Source organism: Petaurus breviceps, unplaced genomic scaffold (genome assembly GCF_028583685.1).
Source record: "Petaurus breviceps papuanus isolate PSGF00001 unplaced genomic scaffold, PetGlider_PUasm1.0 90779, whole genome shotgun sequence".
Classification (NCBI taxonomy): Eukaryota; Metazoa; Chordata; class Mammalia; order Diprotodontia; family Petauridae; genus Petaurus; species Petaurus breviceps.
The window spans coordinates 1,107,370-1,121,281 of record NW_027187344.1 but is presented as its reverse complement, the minus strand read 5'-3'; the positions used below and the strand labels follow the sequence as shown (position 1 = coordinate 1,121,281).

Genomic DNA, 13,912 nt, shown 5'->3' with positions numbered 1-13,912 from the left:
AGTTTAAAACAGGACAGAAGATAACCTAAGGAGATAAGGTTTGTTATTATCTGCCCACCTAGCCCATATTCTAGTTTTTATCATGCTTTTCTGTATTTGGCCACCAAAAAAAAAACCTGTCTCCATATACTGTTTTTGTTATTGTCTGTTATCTGTTTTACAGCTCACCATATACTCAAATGGCTGATACATTGACTCCTTAAAACTAAATGTACCCTGTTGAACCCACTTATGCTAGCCACCTAGGAGAAGATGAATTTCTAAACTCCCTTCCAGCTCTGAGTTTCCAAAATTCTTTCATTTCAACCCCAGGTATCCAAATCTCACTTTTCAAAATGTAGCTCAATCTTGTTCAGCTCTCTGCAGCCTTTGACACTATCAATCAGCCTCTCATGAATACTTTCTCCTCTCTCGGTTTTGGTGACACTGCTCTCTCCCTAGTCTCCTCCTACCTACCTTACTGCTTCTTCTCAGCTTCCTTTGCTGATCCTTCATCCAGATTATGCCAGTTTAGCAGTGGCTATCCCCCATGGCTCTAACCTGAACCTGTTTCTCTTTTCCCTATATCTTAACTTGCTCAGTAATCTCATCAACTCCCATGGGTTCAACTGTCATCTCTATGCAAATTATTCCTTTCCTACGTCTCTATATTCAGTCCTAAATTTGCTAGGCCCACATTACCAACTGTCTCTTGGACACCTGAAATTTGGGTGTCTCTTAGGCATCTTAACATCTCCACATGTGGTTGCTGTTCAGCCATTTTCAGGGTCTTAACTTTTCATGACCTCATTTGGGGTTTTCTGTGACAAGAAAACTGATACTGGAATGGTTTATCATTTCCTTCTGTAGCCCATTTGACAGATGAGAAAACTGAGGCAACTAGGACTAAGTGACTTACCCAAGGTCACACAGCTAGTAAATGTGTGAGGTCAGATTTGAACTCAGGAAGATGAGTCTTTTTTTACTCTGTGCCCAGCATTCAATCCACTGTGCTACCTAGCTGCTCCAGTCTTCCCCTCTTCCCGACTTACTGTTCCTGTTACTGTCCAAGACATCATTTTTCCAGTCATCTAGACTCAAACTAGATAGCATTCTCAGCCACTTACATCCCACTTATCCAATCTGTTTTCAAATATTATCATTTTTACCGTCACATTTCTCACATATGGCCCTTCTTTCTACTTAAACAGCTACCACGCTGGTACAAGCCTTTATCACCTCACTCCCGAACCACTGAAATGGCCCAATTCTTCTGTTTACCCACTCCAATCTATTCTCCACTTAGCTACCAAAGAGAGCAAAAGCACAGGACTGATCATATCACCTTCTTATACACTCTATAAACTCCAATGGCTCAGTATCACCTCCAGTATCAAATATAAACTCCTGTTTGACTTCTTAAGCCCTTCACAATGATCTCGTAATTTGCAAATCTAATTGCCTTTGCTCAATTCTCATCCTTGACATCTGTAGCCTTTGATACTCTTTATCACTCTCTTGTGTTTGATAATCTCTTCATTCTAGGTTTTCTTGACATTGCTGTCTCCTGGTTCTCCTCTTACCCCTCTGTCAGCTTTTTCTCAGCTTCTTTGTTGGATCTTCATCTAGACCTCAACCACTAACCATGGGTGTCCCACACAATTCTGCCCTGGGCCCTCTTCTCTCTCCATACTATTTCACATGGTGATCTCACAAATTCCCATAGATTGAATTATCATCTCAATCCTGACAATTGTTAAATCTACATATCCAGCCCTAACCTTCTTCTCATCCTCCAGTTTCATACCTCCAAGTGACATTGGACATCTCTAATTGGATGTCCATTAGACATCCAAAACTGATCTCATTCTCTTTCTCCCTAAACCTTCCCCTCTCCCTAATTTCCCTATTACTGTCAAGGATACCAGCATCCTCCCAGTCACCCAGGCTTACAATCTAGGTGTCATTCCCAACTCGTCTCTATCTCTCACCCTACATATTTAATGTGTTGCCAAAGGCCTGTCAATTTTACCCTTTACAACATCTCTCATCTATGCCCCCTTCTCTTCTCTGATGCTTTCACCACCCAGATGCAGCTTCTTATCACTTCAGAGATAGACCACTGGTGGTTCTCCCTGTCTCAAGTCTCTCTCCACTCTCCTCCATCCCCTATTTAGCAGTCAAACCAATCTTCCTAAATTGCTAAGGGCTGAGCACATCCCCCCTTCATCAACAGACAGACAGACAGACAGACAGACACACACACACACACACACACACACACACACACACACACACACACACACACACACACACACACACACACACACACACACACACACACACACACACACACCCCGGGGACTTCCTTTCTCCTCTGGGATCAAATATAAAATCTTTTATTTGGCATTCAAAACTCTTCACAACCTGTAAACACCATTCCAGTCATTTTATAGTTTACTCTCCCCAGCATCTACTCTAAAATCCAGTGACATTAACCTCTTTGCTTTTCCTCAAATAAGACACGCCATTTTCCTACTCTGGGCATTTTCATTGGCTGTCCCCCATGCCTGGAATTCACTTCTTTGTCATCTTTGCCTTCTGTTTTCTTTGGCTTACTTCAATACTCAGCTAAAATATTTCCTTTTGTAAGAATTCTTTACTGATTCCCCTTAATACTAGTGCCTTCCCTCTGTTTATTATTTCCAATTTCTCTTGCATATAGCGTTTTTGTACCTAGTTGTTTCCATTCTCTCCTCCATTAGACTAGGACTTCCTTTAGGGCAGGGACCATCTTTGCCTTTCCTTATATATCTAGAACTTGGCACAATTTCTGGTAAATGTTTAGTCATTTTTCAGTCATGTCTGATCTTCGTGCAAAGATAGTGGAATGGTTTGCCATTTCCTTCTCCAACTCATTGTATGGAGAAAACTGAGGCAAACAGGGTTAAGTGGCTTGCCCAGGGTTAAGTGTCTGAGGCCAGATTTGAACTCACAAAGCTGAGTCTTACTGACTCCAGTTCTGGGACTGTATTCACTGTGTTACCTAGCAAACCCTGGCAAAGAGTAGGTACTTAATAAATGTTTGTTGACTGACTGCCTATTCACAACCAATCATTTTCTGGTCTTATTCTTTATTCCCCTTCATGTACTCTATGATCCAACTACCATGGCCTCCTTGCTGTTTCTCACAGAGAATAGTTTCTCAATTGCATTGCATTTGCATTGGCTGTCCCCAATTTCAGAACATTTTCTATATCTGATTCCTAGTTTTCTTGGCTTCCTTCAAGCCTCCATTCAAATCTCACTACCATCAAGAGAGCATCTCCATTCTCCCTTCCTACACTACAAGTTTTTTTTTCCCTTGTAAGACTACCTTCTCTTTGCATGGCATATATCTTAAATATTGTCTCCCCCCTTTAAAATACAAGCCCCTTGAGAGGAGGACACATTTTTGCCCTTCTCTAGTGCTCTACATAGAGTTCAACACAGAGTAAGTGCTTAAAAATTGCTCTTTGATTGACCGTTCCTGTTCATACTGGCCCCTTCCTTCTCTATCCTTCCATGGGTCTTAGTTGTTTATATTACACATTTTGACAGCTGTCCTCTGGTTTATATTCTCTAGCTGTTTAATGTATTACTAACTGTGTTCCCTAAAGTAGAAACTTTTATATCCTTTTGATGCTTCTCAAATCATCCACATAATATCTAGAGCAGTAAAGGGATTATTAATCAATCAATCAATAAGCATTTATTAAGAACTTTCTATGTGCTAAGCACTAGAAATATAAAGATAAAAATGAAACTGTCGACCTCAAAAAGGTTATATTTTATCTAAGGAAACAACATGTACTCATAAAGGTACATATAAAATATGTAACAGATAGAATATAACATGGGCTATAGGGAAAGGCTTCATGTAGCAGACGTGGACCTGGAGCTGAGCTCTCAGAGAAAGAATAACTTAATGTGGCCCTCTGGGTCTTCAAGAGTGGCCTTTTGATTGAATCCAGACTTCACCAAACCAATCCTTTTAATAAAAGGATTTTATAAAATTTTATAAAAGGAATAAGGTATAAATCCCCTTAATAAAAGGCTAATTTAACCCAACCCTTTCATTTTATTGATGATCCTTAAGAGACTTTTATACAGTGTTGATATTAAATGTGTTAAATTTAACATAAACTTTTTTAAAAAGCTGTTCATCAAAAATTAACTTTTATATGCAATCCTCATTTTCTGTCCTGTGTAGATAGATTGTTCATGTTTGCTAATGCATGTCAAGTTCATCATTTTAAAAGGCAATTATTAAAATTTTGTTTTTAAGTACAACCTTCTGAATTGGTGAGAAATGGAATATTTTGCAAAAATATTTTGCCTCCTCACTACAGTCCATCATCTACTCAGCTGCCAGAGTGATCTTCCCAAAGCACAAACCTTGCCAAGTCACCAATTGACATGAGAAGGTCTCCCCCTCCCCCCACTCAATAAATTTCAGTGGCTCCCTATTGCCTCCAGGATCAAATATAAAATCCTCTGTTTGGTTTTTAAAAGCCCTTCTTAACCTGGCCTTTTTCTACCTTTCCAGTCTTCTGAGACCTTGTTACCCTCCACATACTCTGTGATCCGATGACATTGGCTTCCTAGCTGTTTCTCCCACAAGACACTCTTAAGTCTCTACTCCTTGCTTTTTCACTGATTGAAATACACTGCTTCCTGGTTTCCCTTGCTTCCTTCAGATCTCCAGTAAAGTCTCATCTTCTGGAAGAAGCCTTTAGTACATTGCCTGGCACATAGTAAGAGCTTAGTAAATGCTTATGTTTCTTTCCTTCCAGTCGCCTTCGGTGTTAGTGCCTTTCCTTTGATATTTTCTCCCTCTATATATTTTGTTTGTACATAAATTTTTGCATATTCTCTCTCTGATTACAATATGAACTTCTTGAGTCCAGGGCCTGCTTTTTTTACTTTTTTTTTTTTTGTATCCCTAGTGCTTAGCCCACAGAGCCTGACACATGGTAAGTGCTTAATAAAGGCCTGTTAACAATCAGTCCAACTCTTGGATGAACTTAACTAACATAAGCATCTTCCATTAAATAAAGTATTTTATAATAAGGGGAGAAAGGAGATGCTGACATCCTCTAATCAGCCAGTACTCTTTATTTTGGAAGGGGTGAGGTAGGGGTTTGGAGATGATGGGAAGAAGCATCATTAACCCTTTGTGTCTCAACCTTGGGCTCCTCCTTTCTGGTTATTCAGGTAAAATGGATACCTGCTGGGTATCACATCTGAATTTAAGCAGGCCCCTAGTAGAAATGATATTTTGGCCTGGAATCCCTCTGCACATCACTGGTATCATCAATCAACAAGCCTTTAGTAAGGGCATTCTGTGCAAAGAAGGATGTAGGGATGGGTGGAGGTGGGCATGGGGGGAATGGAGAAGAGGGGAAGAGAAGGGGGAGGTAGGAAGAGGAAATCGAGGCGAGGGTGAGGGGGGGAAAGTGAAAATTTCTGCTTTCAAGGAGCTATACCTTCTACCATGGAAAAATTATTTACTTTCCATTGGCAGGGATTGTTCAGGGTTGGGGGATGGGGGTGAGTGGTTTTATAGTAAGGTGTTAAAAAGTTCTTAATCATCGTTTCACATATAAATAGTTACATTATATAATACCTAATTATGTTGTATTTACATAATGTGTCATATAACATGTATCACATTATTCTATATAAACATATTTACATGTATCACTTGGGGACACGCCCCTCCTCGGTGGGAGGGCCTGCACTGATTCCGCCTGAGCTGCAGGTGGCGCTGTCGGAAACGCGGCCGAGGGAAGGGGCCCTCTCTCCGGGCCAGCTGGCGCCAAGCTCTTCCTCTGGAGGGCCTGTCTCGCAACATGGCTCTGGCTCCGGCGCCCCTGGCGCTGCTCCGTGCGGGTGAGCGAATGTCTGGAGCGGCACCTCCAGCTCGGCGCTGCCCCGTGCCCGCCGCAGCGCAGCCGGCTGGCCCGGCCTCGTGGAGCTGGGGGAGAAGCGGGTGGGAGTGGGGATGGGGGGGGGGGCAGCGCCAGGGGCGCCCGAGCCAGAGCCATGTTCCGCGGCACGCCCGCCAGAGGAAGAGCTTGGCGCCGGCAGGCCTGGGGGAGGGGGAGGGGAGGAAAGAGGAGCAGAGAAGGGGGGAGAAGGAAAAGGAGGGCGGGGGGAGGGGAAGTCGTAGGAGAGAAGCAGGGAATGAGGGAGAAGCCGGGAGAAAGGGAGGGAATAAGAGGAGGGAGAAGGAAAGGCAGGTCTTGGGGCCTAGGGGGAGGGGAGAAGCAAGGGAAAAGGGAAGGGTATTGCACTAGGACTCAAGCCAGGGAGGGGAGCACGGGACCCCGACTTATTAGAGATCTGTGGTGCTTAACCCAGGGCTCCTGGACTTCGGCTTTTTGTTGTTTTTATAACTGTATTTCAACATCATTGGTTTTCTTTGTGATTTGATGTACCTTATTTTATGTATTTAAAAAACGTTATTCTGAGAAGGGGTCCATAGGCTTGGTCAAACTAAGGGTTCCAGGAGACAAAAAAAAAAAAAGATGAAGAACCCCTTTTCTAGATTTGCCCAGTGCTTGTTCTAGGCTCTCAAAGACAACTCCTTTGTTCCTTGCCCAGGCAATCTGTCCAGGTTTCATTGGTTGGATTTTCTTGGCAAGGCTTCCCCATGGACCTCACAGCACAGCCTTAGGATGTATGGAAGTGTTCCTGCTGCAGGGATTGTCCAGCAAGAGGATAACAGTGGTAATGCTCCATTTAACCAGGAAAACGAGGGAAGGAAAAAGGGATGTCAGCGTGGGTGCACAGTGCTTGGAGTCACAGCCCTGCATTTGTATTACCCCCGTGTTTCCCCGATAATAAGACACTGTCTTATTAATTTTTTTGGACAGAAAAACACCAGAGGGCTTATTTTCAGGGGAGGGCTTATTTTAATGAACATTGACAGCAATTTTAATAAACAGGTAAATGTGAACAAAAAAATGTACCTTTATTCAATAAGCAAATCACTGGGGAAGAACAGGATGACACGCTCACTGCTGCAGCTCTGATTGGATGCAGATCGGAGCGCAGCATGCGTTTCACGGCGGTGGGGACGGTGCATACAGAGGGTACCGTAATGTAGCGTGTAGTGCAGGGGATCACCTTCACTACAGTAGCAATCTCAATAGGGCTTATTTTAGAGGAATCTTACACAGTAGGGGGAGGGCTTATTTTCGGGATAGGTCTTATTATCGGGGAAACATGGTATATGGCTCTGCTCCTTGCTACATGCATTACATGCATGCCTTTGGACAAAATGCTTCACCTTTCTGTACAGTGAGGGGGTTGCTTGTGTTTTTAGATGCCTTGTCTAGGATCTCAGTCCTGGACCTATCACTACTAGACATGTGATGCTTGCTATAAGTCCCCTCTTTCCCCTCATTTCCATCTCTAAAGATACATGTAGATCTATAGTTCTAAGTGAAGTAATTTAAACTTCTTGCCAGTGGCCAGGCAGCTAGGTGTTACAATAAATAGAGCTGAGGCCTGGAGTCAGGAAGACTTTAGTTCAAATGTGACCTTAGACCCTTAGTAGCTGTAACTGTGACTCTAAGCAAGTCACTTAAGCTCTAAATGCCTCTGTTTCCTCATCTGCAAAATGAAGATAACAACAGCACCTACCTCATAGTGTTGTTATGAGGATCAAATGATAAAATGTTTGTAAAGGGTTAGCATGATGTCTGACACATGAGTAGACACTATAAATGCTTTTTTCCCTTTTCTTCCCCTTTATGGATGAGGAAACTGAGGCACAGAAAGGTTAACATGACTTGCCCAGAGTCACAGCTAGTAATTTCCAGAGCTCAGACTTGAACCCAAGTCCTCTAGCTGCACTTCTTGTCTTCTTTCCACTATACTACATACACTTCTCTAAATTACCTAAATACATACAGCTAAGTAAGTAGCAAGTAGCAAGGCCAGATTTTGAACTCCAATTCTCTGAGATCAAATCCATTGCCATTGCCCTTCCAGTATGCCATACTTAGAACTAGAAGGAACTTTATAGATGATGCAGTCTAGCTCCCTCATCTTCCTGATAAGGAAACTGAAGCCCAGAAAGGGAAAGGGATTAGCTTACTTAAATCAAACAGCTAATTTGTGATAGATTCCAAATCCAGCCATTAGTTTTCCTGAAATAAGTTCTTAACTTAGGCTCTTTAGGTACACTAAGATATTTTCAGGGGGATTGGATATCCTGTTTTAGAAAACATGGGATCCTAGGAATTAGAACTGGTAAGAACTTAAGAAATCCTCTAGTTGAACCCCCTCGTTTTATAAATGAGGAATCTGAGGCCCAGGAAAATAGAGCAGACCAGAGTCTGTGTTAGGCAGTCTGTGTTAGAGGTAAGACCTTTCTGATTAAACTATAAAGTCGGATGCCTACCACAGCTTCCTCACAAAGACTGGTTCTGGAAGAGGATGCTCAAATGGATGTTAGTGTAATAAGCAAATCTGTTTTGTATATTTTAAAATTCACCAGTGTTCATTTTTCTTCCTCTAGATCTCAGTGACAAGATTTTGACTGAACCCCTCAAACACTCTGATTTCTTTAATGTAAAGGAACTATTTTCCCTTAAAACTCTTTTTGATGCCAGAGTACATTTAGGACATAAAAAAGGTTGTCGTCACAGGTATGCTCAAACTTCTTTGTTATGTGTTCCGAGTACAAAAGAGCCATAGGAAATGTATATAGGTGGGATTTCAGGGAGTACTTTTAGAGTCTTGGGTCTAATCATTTGTAGTAATTTTCCCAGTTTTCCCAAATTAATTCAGAAGACACTCATTAAGCATCTGCCTGTTTTACTTATTGAGCACTTAACATACTGTTTTCTATTATGGTTATCTTTTTGGCTTGATGATTCAGTGGATAAAGTGCTGGGCCTAGAGTCAGGAAGACTTGAATTCAAATTTGGCCTCAGACACTAGCTGTGTGACCCTGAGCAAGTCACTTAACCTCTGTTTGCCTCTGTTTCTTCTTTTGTAAAATAATGCTAATAACACCTACCTCCTAGTTGTTGTGAAGATTTAATGAGATAGTAATTGTAAAGTGCAAAGCACTGTCCCTGAACCATGGTAAGCACTATGTAAATTTTAGTTTTTATTATTATTATTTTATGTCCTTGTCTCCCCTCCCACTGTAAGCTTCTGAAAGTCCAGCACTGTTACTTTTATTTCTGTGTTTGTCATATTGCACTCAGTCTTTTTCCCTGGTCTGGCCTCTGTGAAAGGAAAGTGGTAGAGGGAGTAGTACTTTCAAGGTGAATTCTGGTCCTGATAATACCCCATAAGAGAAGAAAATAATTGTTTTTGATCCCTTCAGGGGATTGGGTTGGAATATGGTTTCTTCTCCACTTTCAGATGTAGCTGAATTCTCTCTTATTTTGTGAAACTGTTGAATGTATCCCTAGCTGCTATGGAGTGACTATAAAGGAATGTGTATGGAACCATAGAAGAGAGCAAAACTGACTCCCTTCTGAGAAAAGCTAGCTTAGGAGTCTGTAGGCTCATCTCCAGCAAAACTGGCCAGAGGTTGAGATCCATACACCCCTGCTTCTAAGTATTCATCTCTCATATTTGGTGTCTGTAGTAAACTGCTTGGAAACTAATAAAATGCATTTTTAAATGCGAAAAAAAATTGAGGCAAACAAGTTAAATGACTAATGTTAACGGGATATGAAGATCTTCCCAGCCCATTAATAAATCTGGGTAACCTGCTTTGAACTCTGGCCCAGCCCATAGTTGAGTTACTTGGAGTTAAGAGTGGGAGGAGCTTACCCAATGGAATTTTAACTGAAATAGAATGTTGGGGAGAAAAGATAGTGCAGAGTGTGAGAGGCAGAGAAGGGAGTGAGAGGGACACAGAGCTCAGAGAGAGTGTACTGAGGGAGGAACTAGTCTAAGGAAACTTGTTTGTAGGGAGGCCTAATGAATAAGAATACCTAAGATGTTGATACTTCCTGGAGTGGTGATGATCAATACCTTGTTAAATATTATCTCCTGGTATTCTAATCCAGATAAATACTTTGGTTTTGCATTTAATGAAGAGAGTTTATTATGTTTTGCGAATTTACCCTGTAAATACATCTGCATAGTCATAGCAGCTGCTATGGGTATCGAATTGGCGTTACAGTGACTTCCTCAGGATCACACAGCTAGTTAGTGTCTGAGGTCGGATTTGATTTCCAGTTTTCCTGGCTCCAAGCCCAGTATTCTTTATCACCTCCCTGCCCCAGAAGCCTCATAGTTAGTACTTAATAAATATTGGTTGCTGCTGATAAAATTGAGAGCTGACTCTATACATTTTATGTTCAAATTGTATGCCCTTAACAGGTTTATGGAGCCATACATCTTTGGGACCCGCCTAGAGCAAGACATCATTGACTTGGACCAAACGGTCAGACATCTCCAGCTAGCTCTGAACTTTACTGCCCACTTGGCCTATCGGAAAGGAATTATCTTGTTCGTGAGCCGGAACCGGCAGTTTACCCACCTAATAGAAAAAATGGCAGTAGACTGTGGAGAGTATGCCCACACCAGATATTTTAAAGGGGGCTTGCTGACCAATGCCCCTGTCCAATTTGGCCCTCAGGTCCGTCTCCCAGATCTGATTATCTTCTTCCATACCCTGAACAATGTCTTTGAGCCACATGTGGCTGTGAGGGATGCTGCCAAGATGAACATCCCTACCGTGGGCATTGTGGACACAAACTGTAACCCATGCCTTATTACATACCCCATCCCTGGAAATGATGATTCTCCTGACTCTATCAAACTCTTCTGCCATCTATTTGGAACAACCATCAAACGAGCTAAGGCAAAGAGGAAGCAAATGGAATTCCTCTACAGTCAACAGAACAAACAGAGGGCTAAGACAGGAGACACATACCAGCAGCAGCCAGGCCCTCCTCAGTTAGAAACATAGACTGTGACAGACTGAAAAGGCTGAGTTTTGTAAAAGGTCACCTGACTTCTACAAAATAAAAACTAGACCTGAATACCTCCTAGTTCTTAAAACCAAAATTCTCTCCTGTCCATGTACACGAGTCTGAAAAATAAGGAAAATCTTTTTGCTGTCTAACAATAGTCACTTTTTATCCTTAGATGTCTTTTCATAGTGTTTTCATACTCATTATCTCACTTGATCCTTTGAGCTACCTTGGGAAAGTAGTATTACCTTCATTTTACAGATAAAGAAGCAGGGATCCAGGTGAAAGAATGATTTATTCAACATTAGATAGCAGATGAATAAAGACACAGCCAGGAGTAGAACCCAGATTTCTAATTCTTTAGTGTACTTTGCGCTATAATGGCAGTGTTTCCTGTAATGTTGAACCCACTGTTGAGGGAAAATAAAACTCATATAATGGGAGAGATGAGCCAAATAAATCCAAACAGTGAGAAAGCAGGAGAATAATATGTGCTTTGAGGACCTCAATAATACACATTAATGGTCTACATGAGAAAATTGAGGAACCAGGGGGGAGAAGCATAGATGGAAAGTATTTGCATGAAGATCAGTGTAGCAAGAATGAAGTGATTTTTATCATCAGAATAGTCTGCCTGAAGAGAGAGTAGAAACAGATGAGTTTGGGAAACATCACAAGTCAGGCACAGAAATATGACATAATAGTTGTGGAAGACCAGTTATCTAGACATCTTCAGTTATCCAGATTGTTCTGTTAAAAGAATAGTAAATTATTTGATTTGTCTTAATGATAATTTCATCCATCAAAAAAGGGAACTTTTATACTGGATTTTATTCTCAAATTGGGAGGAACTGGTTCCTGAGGTTGAAATGATAACTGAGGGGAAGTGACTGCTCCCATTGGCTCAGATTTTTTAGGAAAAGCCAACACCAAGGGATTAGGTGACACTCAAAAATTAAATTCAGAAGACAAAAGGAAACAATTACAATGAGGAGGGGAATTGGGAGTTATCTAAAAAGACCCATGGATGCACAGGGATTTCAACAGCTAGGTTAGATGAAAAGAAAATGTATAGAAGATGAAAGCAATGACAGATGATAAGATGATAAGATGAACATGAGCATGGCATGGTCCTGTAAAAACTGGAAAACTGAACTACTGGGATAAGAATGGGAAAACCAGAAAGCAGTTTGACAGAAATTTAGTTCAACATCTACTATAATATGATCAAAAATAGATATGTGGCTTGATTAATGGTAATATAAAAAAAAGCAATTAGCACCAAACTGGATACCTTTCACAGTCCTTGCGAGAATTCTTAAACAAGTGATAAAGGTGGTCACAAAAGAGATTATTTTGGTTACATGGAATTGAAAACCATTTATATCAAAACTAGTACAACTGATATAAGACCGAAAATGAGTGGGAAAAAATCTTTGCATCAAATATTTCTGATAAGAATGATAACCAATTCATAGAGGACTAACATATCAAGACCCATTTTCAAATGAAGTAGTGGTGAAAGGATATGAACAAAGAACTTCAAGATAACAGTAACCACATGAAAGTACTACAAATCACTAAGAAATGTAAAATGAAACAGTTCTGATATTCACCTCACGAATAGCAAATTGGCAAAGATAAAAGATGAAAATTGTTAATGTTGGTAGGGTTGTACAAAGCCAGGTATGCTTCCATGCTATTGGTGGCACTGTGAATTGGTCCAATCATTCTGGGAATAATTTAGAATTATGCTAAGAAAGTGACCAAAATGACTATGCTCTTTGTCCAGTACACCTGCCAGACATAAACTATATACTTCAAGGTCAATGATAGGTCTTCTAAATGTCAAAATATAATGGCACTTGTAGTAACAAAGAAAGGTAAATGAGATGCTGATCCACTGGAAAATGGTCAAATCATGGAAAATTAATATGATGGGATATCACTGCACTATAAGAAACAACATAATCAATACAGAAAAGCATGGGAAGAAATACTTATGAACTAATGCCAATTGGAAGGAAAATAAACATGACTACAATAATGTACATGGAATGAACAGAACATCTGAACCAGTCCTGTGAAAATATGGCCAGTCTTGATCCCCAAAAAGAGAAAAGATAGGAGAGTGCTTCCTTCTTTTACAGAGCTAGAAGACTAGAGTGTGAAGTGCTATGTATAATGTCAGACATGGTTGTTGTATTTGTTACTTTTGCTGAATTTTTTTCTGATTTTTTTTTCTTTATTATAAACTGATAGCTCTCTAGAAGAGAGGATGAATACATTAGGAAATGAAGGTGGTGTAAAAAGATAACCATTAAAAAAAATTTAAACTGTCAGGGATACTAAAGCTCAGTGGGCTGAAACTAGTAAGGAAAGCTGAGGACAACAAAAGGCAGGGTTTATTTTGTTTTTTAGCTATATCAGAGGAAAAGGAGAAACAAGGATATGACCTATGCTTGGGAGGGATGGGATAACTGGAATTGGAGAAAAGGCAGGGCTGCCCAGTTCCTGTTTTTTTTCTGCCAAGGAGGATGACTCTTGCATTGGAAATTAAATAACAAAAATGACTTAAGACATTAATACATAAGTAAAGAGTAAGACTGTGGGCAGCAAGGTGGTGCAGTGAATAGTGTGCTGGGCCTGGAGTCAGAAAGATCATCTTTCCGAGTTCAAATCTGGCCTCAGACACATTAGCTGTGTGAACCCTGGACAAGTCACGTAACCCTGGTTTGCCTCCGTTTCCCATATGTCAAATAAGCTGGAGAAGGAAATGCCAAACCACTCCAGTTCCATCTTTGCCAAAACCACAAATGGGGTCACAGTCCGACCAGACTGAAATGACCGAACAAAAATGAAACATCAGTTCTTAGTCCATAAAAACACTAGGTAAACCCTACGTGTCCATAAAGATTTTGCTTATTTAAAAGTCC

General features: G+C 40.8%; 1 protein-coding gene across 1 annotated transcript; it reads left to right on the top strand.

The window, feature by feature from the left end:
* Nucleotides 1-5,779: 5,779 nt before the first annotated feature.
* Nucleotides 5,780-11,045, top strand: MRPS2 (mitochondrial ribosomal protein S2). The gene is made up of 4 exons (XM_069069218.1): nucleotides 5,780-5,913; nucleotides 6,628-6,753; nucleotides 8,552-8,681; nucleotides 10,381-11,045. Exons 1-4 carry the CDS (start codon nucleotides 5,874-5,876, stop codon nucleotides 10,970-10,972), a joined length of 888 nt encoding a protein of 295 aa, XP_068925319.1. The 5' UTR covers nucleotides 5,780-5,873; the 3' UTR covers nucleotides 10,973-11,045.
* Nucleotides 11,046-13,912: the final 2,867 nt, after the last annotated feature.

Coding starts and splice junctions, on each gene's coding strand:
- MRPS2 (XM_069069218.1), top strand. CDS start 5,874: ATGGCTCTGGCTCCGGCGCCCCTGGCGCTGCTCCGTGCGG. Junction 6,754..8,551: donor CCAGCAAGAGGATAACAGTG/GTAATGCTCCAT, acceptor TTCTTCCTCTAG/ATCTCAGTGACAAGATTTTG. Junction 8,682..10,380: donor AAAAAAGGTTGTCGTCACAG/GTATGCTCAAAC, acceptor TGCCCTTAACAG/GTTTATGGAGCCATACATCT.